Source organism: Theobroma umbraticum, unplaced genomic scaffold (genome assembly GCF_002168275.2).
Source record: "Theobroma umbraticum cultivar Fairchild unplaced genomic scaffold, ASM216827v3 scaffold_30.0, whole genome shotgun sequence".
NCBI lineage: Eukaryota > Viridiplantae > Streptophyta > Magnoliopsida > Malvales > Malvaceae > Theobroma > Theobroma umbraticum.
In genome coordinates this window covers 14,148,035-14,158,559 of record NW_018397254.1, presented here as the reverse complement: position 1 = coordinate 14,158,559, position 10,525 = coordinate 14,148,035, and the positions used below count along the sequence as shown (strand labels likewise).

At 33.7% G+C, this 10,525-nt stretch overlaps 1 protein-coding gene across 3 annotated transcripts; it reads right to left on the bottom strand.

Moving 5' to 3' along the window:
• On the bottom strand, positions 1-7,365 carry LOC110423503 (YTH domain-containing protein ECT2-like). 3 transcript variants are annotated; one of them, XM_089785259.1, is made up of 8 exons: positions 6,997-7,364; positions 6,460-6,536; positions 6,189-6,318; positions 5,406-5,467; positions 4,800-5,309; positions 1,747-2,280; positions 1,258-1,470; positions 1-662 (listed from the first exon to the last, which is right to left on the bottom strand). In XM_089785259.1, the coding sequence occupies exons 1-8, from the start codon at positions 7,037-7,039 to the stop codon at positions 345-347; spliced, it is 1,887 nt and encodes a 628-aa protein (XP_089641385.1). In that variant the 5' UTR covers positions 7,040-7,364; the 3' UTR covers positions 1-344. The 3 variants fall into 3 exon arrangements, 2 of the variants coding, with proteins under 2 accessions (XP_089641385.1, XP_021293399.1); XM_021437724.2 differs by having other exon boundaries at positions 6,189-6,315; positions 6,997-7,362; XR_016351899.1 differs by having other exon boundaries at positions 528-662; positions 737-1,470; positions 6,997-7,365.
• Between the last annotated feature and the right edge of the window lie 3,160 nt (positions 7,366-10,525).

The following is a 10,525-nucleotide window of genomic DNA, read 5'->3' as shown; positions in this document are numbered from 1 at the left end:
TTGGCAGTAAAATGAGTTTTAAAGATTAAAGTCTGCAATGAATATAGTAAGGACAATTTTAAAAGGAAAAATCAGCTGAGGTACATATACTGTATACATATGAACCAAGTCTATCTTACAGACTCCTCCAGAATATCTCCGTGTAAACAAATTAAATCCATAAACCAAGTTAACCGCACTAGGAGCCTTCTCAAAACTTGTGGGGCAGCAAAATTAAAAAATTAAAAATAAAAATAAACAAATAAAGAACTCAAAATAAATATTAGAGGTGTTTCAAAATGCATAAACTAATAAGTTCCTACCGATAATATTGATTTCATTCTTGACCAAATTTGCAGTTGCGGTCATCTCCCAAGGCCTCCACATGCAGTAGAGAGCATCTTTCCAGTTGCTCCACCCGTATTCTCATTCTCATTTACCAACAGGGCTTCAGCAAAGCTCTTGGACATTTTTTTTACGAAATCATTAGGAAGTGACACAAAGTTCTGGGATTCACCAACAAAATCATCTGGAGAAGCCACCATGCTAGTTAGCTGTCTAGCCTTCCTTTCCTGCATTGCTCTCTGCCGTTCTTCATAAAAGTAAAAATCATCTAGGATGGATGAATGACTTTCATAATTTTTAAAAATGTTCAATATCTCAACACCCTGTTCCAATTCCACCTGCAATATTATTTGATGGAGCGTAAGACACCGTTCAGAAGAGTTGTTGCAATGGAAGATGAGAAAGATTATACCTTACTTGATGTAAGCACAGTCAGATAAAATAAGTGCAATGGTGCGAAAACTGGATTCATTGGATGGCACATCATCAAGTCTTACATATCAGCAGTGCACATGAAATTTTGCTTGCATTCACAGTAACTCCTAACATAACAAATTGTGCATGCAACACATGCCTACACACAAGTTGTTCAAACCGAAACAAGGGTTGCTTCTAGCTCTGATATGTACATTGTGACTTGCAGTTTATCGAGTTATACATCAAAACATTTCAACAAAAATTTATAAATACACCACCCTCATGACTTAAGAAGTACAGGCAAATAATGATGGTGGAAATCAAGTACACAAATTTCATGTTATCTTGGCCAAATTCAATTTGATTCTAGACCAACATAATCATCTCAGCAGCTCAAGTAAAACAACCACGATGTGAGGCCGTAATGGCACTAAATTTGAATGCAACCGGAAACGCCAAGTATCACATCACCACTCAAAAGTGGCTATAAAGTGTCAATCCCAAATGAATCCTTACCTCTTGAGTATCCCTACTGTTAGTAACCGGCTTGTTGTCATTATTTTCAAGCAGGATGTGGCGGAACTGACTGTTGGGGACATCTTTAATAATGTGCCACTTTACTGGGAATTGCCCCGACCACTTATCCTGAAGCCAATATTCCACGCTTTTGTCAAAGTCAACAGGTCCCACCATCTCAGCCACTCCACAAAACTGGGCACTAGCATTCACCTGCATGCATAACATATATGGTGAAGCTAAGTTAGTTTCAATCCTCATTCATGGTCTCTTCTTACAAATGAACCAGAAGGAAAGCACATGGATAAGGTGGTATGCATTTCAACCTAATATTTACATTGCTCACCACATCCTAATCCTTGTTCATCATAATGCATTACCAGTTATTAATATTCTACCAATTGTTTTAGTAGGTTATATGACTGTGCATCAACTTTCATGTTTCTTGTAATCCACCTATCACCTAGAATACAATGCAAGGTAGATTACCGAAAATAGCAGAAAGACAGGTGATGTCCCTTGTTTCTCTTTTGCCTCATGATAAGCAGTATCCAATTTTTTGTTGCCACTTGGGGTGCTTGCCCAGACACCATACTTTATGCTCTTGTGAATATTATCTTCACTATAAGATTTTATCACAAAGAACTTTGCATCCACATAGTCAGTGACAAAATTCTGTCGGTTGTATGATCCATTGCTAATGCCATTAGTTGGGCCATTCTTGCTGCTATCAACAATAAAACCTTTGGCCGTAACCTGACTTTTAGGCTTAAATGCCCTAGGTCCCTTGTTACGCTCACTTAATGTATCAAGTGTTACAGTAGAACTACATGAAAAGTCATTGCAGTTTCCTCCTTGTCTTGCTTCATCAAGCGAAGGCCAGTTCTGACCATTTATTCCTAAGCTAGAACTGGAAACACTGCCACAGCCAGAACTTTGATCACTTCGGCTACCAGTGTAGCTTCTAGAGCCCGAGCCAGAAGAAGAAACAAAACCATAAAATGATCCTTTCGAGAAAGGAGCCTGCACAAGATTTAATTGTTAAATAATAGACTAGAATCAATCACTCAGCAGTATCTATTTCAAACACATTGAATATAGTATTGACTTGGAAACCAATTAGAAACATCTCAGAATTAAAACGTAAAGATGAATCAAGGATGTAAATGTCACCAACTCACCATTTCACACAGAAATTCATGATTACGAGATGACATGCAGGGCTTACCAAATAAGCTACTACTTGAGCTACAAGTCCAAGAGGCACTCATAAAAAGGCCTCAAATCTTTTTAAGCTTAAAAAACAGAGGCTCAGAACAGATGCTGCTTGGAGAAAAGATGTGCAAAGCACGATCTATACATATTGATCCATCGAAAAAATTTTAAGTAATTTTGGAAGCCTTGTACTGGTGTGCTCATACTTGGAAAAACTTGTATAAACAACTACTGTTCATGAATTTCATAAAGTTTCCCAACAAAAGAAAAACATGTGTTTAAATTATTAAACAAATTAGGGATAGTTTTATTGTTGATTAAGAAATTTAAACACAAGGCATGCTTTTTGGGGAGCCCACAAACTTCATGTAATTGAGTCTTTCAGCTATTATTTTCAATTCAATGGAATTCATCAGATTAAAATATTCTGTTTATAGACAGACTACTACTTGTCTCTACTGAACTGGCATCTAGCAGGATTTGCTTTTCCTTTTTTGGGGTTGGGAAATGTTTGATCCTACCATGATGATGTAGCAACTAACTAGCCACGTTAAAAGGAATAAAAAGATCCCAAGAGTGCTTGAAACCAAATAGGATCAACAATAAAAACTAAAAACCAGAAGAAGAAAGATTCCTCTTTCTCTCACACCACCGCCATTGCCTCCTACCTTCCTCCACTCCCTCTCCCGCAATGTGACCACTACATAGTCTCTTCCCTCTCAACAAATCAAGGCAGAGTCAGATGCTACCAAAGGCAGATGGTTACAAGAATGGCAGAAAACTGAAGTTGATAGCAGCTTATTTAAAAACTCAATGGACAACAGAAAGCTTGCTACCTAAGTGCACAAGAATGAATATGAAACACCTTATCGCAAGAAATTGGAAGAGGAAAAAGTGCACAAGTAAAGAGATGTGTGTGATAATGATAGGGGGTACGAGGGAAAAGGGAGGACAGAAGGTAGTCATAATGATGGTTAGATAGAGCAAGATAGTGTAAGGTACTAGTGGTTGTCTTGGTGAGAAGAGAATACTTGTCCCTTCAACTTTGATCTTTATCATTTCTTTAGATATAACTACTTTTCAGTTCTTGAATTTGAGCTCAGATTTGTTTTCTTTCCCTGCTTCTCCATTAAAACTTGGCAGCTATACCGAGGAGCAGATCTGGGATTTATGTTCAGTGGCGCAAACTAACATATTTAATATTAAATATACAAACAATACGAATGCAAATTAATTCAAGTGCAACAAAAATTGCTTTGCTAGTATAAAGATAATACATTACGAATGTTCTTTACAGATGCTTATCATTTGGAAGCAGCACAAACTTTTTAATTATCTATAATTCAAAATATATTTTCCTCTATATATCTAACCAAACAATCATTCATTCAAGAATCCCACTTCAAAATCAAGAATGTTTTTCCCAAAATATTATTTGGTTATTTCTCTAGATACACCAAATTATTTTAATAGTTAAAAAATATTCAAATAGGAAATAAATTCTGCCATAATCACAAACTATCAACATACAAAGAAGGCAATTTACTTGAAAATCTTCTAGTTTTGAAAGAAGAAAGTGGTCCCCTTTGTTTTTTTGGCATTTCTTTCATAAACTTACAGGTTCTTTTTTTACTTTTGTTATATTTTACAACTTTTCTTTGGATGGGAAAAGCAATGTGAGGTAGAAAACAACTTTTTGGCTTATACATATTTTTCACTTTTAATGTTTTGTAGCTTTCCAAATCTTTGGAGGATCCCATGTCAATAAGAAACTAATTATAAAACCTTATTTTATTAATATTTACATATTATAACCTATTATTTTGCAAAGTGAGTCACACTTTATAATAATTATATTTTATTTTTTGTCAATTCCAGTGGGGGTAAATATAAAGGAGCTAAAATTTCTAGCTATTTTTATAATATAATCAAAAGGACATTACAACTTCAGGCAATTTCCCCCACCCTAGAGCCATCCCTGGCTATGCCAGCCAACCACATCATTAATATAAGAACCACTTTCTCCTTACAGGTGCCAATTAAGCCAACTTAACAGAGCACATGCGATGTTTTCCATTCATAATCTATTTAATTGTACCAAGATTAAAGTCCAATAACCTGCATAATGCCCGATTTCATTAATGATATATGCTTTGCTAATTGCTTATAGCAGACATGCACAGTGTCTGGAAATAGGGAATGAATGTTAAAAAATTATCAATGGCCAATTACAACCTCCAAATAATCCTGGTTTTTTTTTTTTTTTGGATAATTAAATAATGCCAGCTTCTGACAACCTTAAAATATGTGATAGGTAGAAAACTAACCGTTCCAAGGTTGTTTGAAGGAAACTCCAGTGAACCAACTTGTTTCGGAGAAGCTGCTGGATATGATGTCTGAAACAAAGAACTCTTCCCAATAAAAGGCTTTGAACAGTCTGAGCAGAATCTAGCAGCCCCAAATCCATCAAACCCTTGATATTGCATGCAACACTTGCCAGAGTTTCCAGGGAAGTTGCTTCCTCCACCATATAATCCTGATGGAGGGAGATAATTTGGTCTCAGGCCAAATCTTTTTCCATCCAGTTGTTGCTCAATATTCACAGGAAACTCTAGATGGGAAAATTGAGCCTTTGAAGCAACTTTTGGAATATTTAGAGGAACTGATGACTGGTGATAAGATGAATCTGAGGTACGGAAATGCCTTGTAGTGGGTAACCAACTAGGATCCCCTACAAGAGGCAGCTGAGATGAAACTGGAAGATAAGGTCTATGTGGCATTTGAGAGCTGTGCCTAAAACCATGAAAACCAAGAGATGCAGTTTCATTGTAGATGCCCTGTGTGAGGTGAAGAAAAAGAAATGCCTTTTTAAGATATACTGGTAGAGAGAAAGGTAGAAATAATGAAAGGGAAACCACAGAAGGTTTACACACATGAAAGCCACTTTCCAGGCCCTTAGCACTCAAATATGGAAGGAATGAACCCTGTTTATCAGCTGCATCTTGCAAGCAGAGAACTTCATGAGTAGTAAGCAAAATAAGAAAGAGCATTATGTGACAGTGAAAAACATTATTCCGTCATCCACGATTGTGCTAACCAGATATCTAGGCAACCTTGATCCATAGATTTACATGTCACGCCTCGCATTCAATTTAGAGTCCCCCTCAATGGAATCTAGAAAAGGCCCTTTTACATTCTATATACTAACAAAAAAACATCAACCTTAAAAAAATCCAGCAATCATGCAACTATCAAAGCATTCTAGAAGCACATTCCTGCAAGTTCACTACAGACTTGGAGATAATTTGATGAAAGTTTTACCTAATCATAGGCCAATATGGAAAAAATTCTACAGTATCAAAGATGGATAAATGATAATACTATATCAATCATAACATGGTGATAAAAAGAAGTTCTCTATTGTGCTGTTTGTATAGATTTTATCTTCAAAGCTCACCACTAGCTTCCCCACATCACTATGGGTAAGACAAGTCATATATTGAAGCTATTTTGATTTCACTTTCACCCAAAGGTCCAAAATATATATACAAGAAGAATTGCTAATTGCGAAATAAAATACCCTTGCAATTGGCAAAAGATTGAATATCACTTTCCTTAAAAATATCCAAGTCGTAATCCTATATAAAACTACACATAATCAAAGCTAAGTTTATATAAACAAGATAAATATTTTATGACAAATGCAGAGGACTAACCTTCAAGATGGAATTGTGACTCGAGGGAATAGGCATTAGACAAAAAGGTTGTCTTAGAGTCAACCACAGAGGGCATGAATCTTGACTGATCCGTACCGTCCCTCAAGGGACCAACTGCAACCAAATCCTGCTTCAAAAAGAACAAAAAAAAAATCATCATATCTTCAGCTATAGCCAAACGATACTAGCAACAGTCAGCAGATTGAAAATGACAATATATAGCCCAACCAAGGCAACCGACAAAAAATAAGCACTGCATGCAATAATATACCTTATCAGTCAACAGGTTGGGATTAGCAAGGTTGTTGTTCCTATCCACAACCAAAACGTTCAAAGCCTCCGCAGTGTCTAGAATCCCACGAACATTATCAATTTCTTGGATTAACCAAACAAATAATGTGTGCACGTATGCAAACAAGTGCGCCAAGCATTGAAACATAAAAACGTAGGCATAGATAAAAACTTTTAAAGAAACATGAATTTTTCACTATGGAATGCAGAAATTCACCTCGCAGGGAAAAAAAAAAAAAGCGTATCAAAAATAGGATATATTAATATCTGTTGCCAAACAATAATTATTTCCATGATCAACTTTAATAAATCCTTCGGAAATGGCAAACTAATCTCGGACTAGATTCTACATTTCTCATTTCCTCATTCCTTAAATTCAAACAAAACCAAAGAAAAGAAAGGCCATAATTGGTAGGAGCAACATTGGAAAATAACAGCCTAAAAAGATGGCATCAATTTTCTCTCTTCTTTGTTTCACTTTTCGCTTACGGAGATTATGATTTGAAGAGTGAAGTACCAGCAGAGGTTAAGCGATCAGAACTTTGGTGAGCCATCGTCATAAACTATAGACCAAACGATATATTTATGTGTATTCGTTAGAGATAGGAAGCTCTTGTTTGGTAAAATTTTGGTGAAATATTTTTGGCTGGGAATCGGGAGAGAGGGGTTTAGGGTAGAGTTGGTAGAAATTAAGAGGAATTGCTTTGCATTTTTTCTGTTTGTTTGGCGGAGTGCGGGTATGCCAAGAACAGTGAGAAGAAGAAGAAGAAAAAGAGAGAAGTGGAGACCTTGGGGGTGATGAAAGGAATGGGGAGGAAATAGGAATAGGGAATATCTGCGCGTACGCAGAGTTGGCGAAACTCCACTTGTCCACCTGCTCCCCCCTGCACTTAAGACCCCGTCCCCTCCTAATCCAGCAGTTTTTCGGTTACGTTCCTCTACGTTACAAATTTAAGTTCTAGTACTCGCATGCCTACATTATGCTGAGATAAATGGGAGAAAACTAGAAAATAAGAAAGAAAATTATAATATTCTTGCAAGCTCATGTCAATACTAAACATAATTATTATTTTATTTTATATATGTTAATCCAATTAAAAGAATTCATATGATCATTTGAGGAGTAAATTAATTTCAGGCAAAATTTAAAAACATCAATATCTATATTAACAAAAAAGATTTATTTATTTAATATAAAAGTTATACCATACATTTCATGATGTATAAGCTAATAAATTTAATTTATTAATTATTACTTAAAAATATCATTTACTTTTCTATTCAAATGTATTTTCTTTTTGGCTTTTATAAAAAAAATAAAGAACTAAGTCAAATCAATTTCTTTTAATTTTTTATAATGTGAAGAGATAGGTAGAATATAAATCACTTTTAGATTTTTTTTTTCTATTTATTAATGTATAATACACTTCTTTAGGTTTTTACAAAATATAATGACTCTTAAGAGAAATTAGAAAGTTGATTGTTTGATATGTTTATTTATTGATTCAATAAAAGTTAAAATGGCTTCATTTGATAGTTCAAAAATGTACTTGGTCGTGAAATCCTAGTTGAAAAATCAAAATGCAAATAAAAAGAGAAATGCAATATTTAAAAATATTTTTATATCATTTGAAATGCAATTTCTTGAAAATCGTAGAAAAAAATATTAAAAGTTAGATGTTTTGTATCTAGTTACTGCCTAGGTTGTCATCATACATCATTATTATACATCATTATAACAATTATTAACGATGTCTCATTCATTGAACTATGGAAAAAATTTAATACAAATTTTTGCTTCTTAAACATGACTATTATACTAATTATTGAAAAGTTTGCTTATAAATTTTTGTATTTAAAAAAAAGTAATAAATTTTGAATTTAAACCCTCAATTTTTTTTGTACATTTATTAACTTAACTTTTTTAACTAATTTAAAGTAACAAACAAATGACACTTATCACATTAAATTCAATTATAGACGATTATTCTACAAACCATCAATAAAATTTTAAAATTTACAAATGGAGTTAAAATATTGTCACATGTTTTTCGATTTATCATATAGAGTTTATAATGCATTTAAGGGTTTATTTTTGATCTAGTGACAATGCATAGTTTAGGTCACCAAGTACTGACATCCCATTAATGAGGTAAAACTAAAAATTTATAAAAACTTAAACTTAAAAATTCAAAAAATTTTGTAATTAATTAAATGGAAAACAAAAAGAATTTCTCGCCAACTTCCGAACTTCTTTTATTGTTCTCCTCTCATTTATCCCTCTTTAACTCTAACATCTTCTCCTTCCTTCGTTGCATTCCATTAAAAATAGATTTAGCAAAATTGCAGAACTTCAACAGATTTCAAGATAATTTTTACTGGTTGATTTTAATGATATGTTTTTTAATTGATGTCTACATTTGATTTAAGATTATTTCAAATGCCTAACTCTTTCTCTCTCTTAGTTTGGAACCTCATTTCTTAAATTAGGTTAGAATTGTAACCTTACTTTACTTGGTGAGCTATTAATTTAAAGTTTTTGAACATGATTATAAAACCATTTTGACTTAGAAAATTCATGTTTTGATAACCAAATGTGTTTGATCAAAAGATACAGCCTTTAGAAGGTCAAAATGGGATGATTTTGAAATTAAAAATAGTATTCTATACGAAATCAATCGATACATGTTCATTATGTATCAATAGATCAAACCCAGAAAATGATTCTAAAGAACATCTATTGACAGATGGCCAACTCTATTGATAGATAGACTTGATCTATCAATAGATTAGGCTTAAACTGAAAAAATAGGGCATTTTGGTTTTTTCTCACTCATTTTAAAAGCCCAAAACCTTTTTGACTTTTCCTCATTTAGAAAAAAATGAAGTTTTTCCTTGAAAACCCAATCACCCTCTTCCCTTTTTTTCTCAAATCCCATCTTCAACAATACTTAAGGATTTCAAGCTGTCAAAAGTCAATTTCAAGTTTAGACTTTGACTTTAAAGGATATTAGATGTTAAAGTTCACTATTTTGGACTTTCAAATTTAAGGATTGATTTCCAGAAATTTATAGGTTCTTATAAATTTGTTTTACTCATGAAAACTTAGGTTTTGAGTTGGTTTTGGAACTCTCAAGCTCACCAAGGTAAAGTTGCTTAAACTTTAGCTACGAGTAGACTTAAATCCTTTAGTTGAAGTTAGATTAGCTACTGATTTATTGAATATGAGTTGCTGGATAAAATTTGTGGAAGGATTAGGTGATTATTAGTTTAAGATTATGTTATAAAACCAAGGATTAATGATGGAAAACTTAATGATAGGTGTTGTGGAGAAAGTTTGAATTTTTGAAAAGCCTAGTGTTTGACAAAAGGTCCTAAAGAGCAAGACACGCTTCTGTGGGGTGGGTAAAGGCAGTGTTTCTAATTATTTTAGTATAATTAAGCGTGCCTATTCTACAACCTTGCATATGAATAAATTTCAATGAGTTTGTGCTGTGAATAAAGGTTTACAATTATATTTTGATGAAAACCATAAACTAAGTATATTTAGTCTACTATGTATTAGTTTTGAGCATAGGAAACAAACCTTTCAAAGTTTTGTCATCTTAAACATCTCATTTGTCTATGATTGATGTATGGTTGGCGGTTATAAATGTTGATGTGAGAAATGAATTCTCATTAGTAAGGCCATGCTATTTATGGTCATTTATCTCATAGTTGTTGATATGGTTGATTGACTTTGGTTATATGATGTCTCAACCTTTTAATATGTCGGTGATTGGAATCACCTTTTTATTGGATTGAATTTTGAATATTGGATTGTTTTTATGGTGATTGAGGGAGCCTATTGAAATGAGGTAGTAAGGGTAATCACTAGCCATTATGTACAATGAGTTACAACTTAAGCCAATAGAGGTATCCCGAAACTTGTTGGATATGGTAATTAACGGAGTTCTACCATTTTTTTGTGGTCAGTGACTATATATACCGAAACTTTCTAGTGTAACGACACTAGGTGATTATCTTTCCCTTAGCTAGTGCTCTAG

Coding starts and splice junctions, on each gene's coding strand:
- LOC110423503 (XM_089785259.1), bottom strand. CDS start 7,039: ATGACGATGGCTCACCAAAGTTCTGATCGCTTAACCTCTGCTG. Junction 6,537..6,996: donor TGATCGCTTAACCTCTGCTG/GTACTTCACTCT, acceptor GTGGGATTCTAG/ACACTGCGGAGGCTTTGAAC. Junction 5,310..5,405: donor GCCTGGAAAGTGGCTTTCAT/GTGTGTAAACCT, acceptor CACCTCACACAG/GGCATCTACAATGAAACTGC.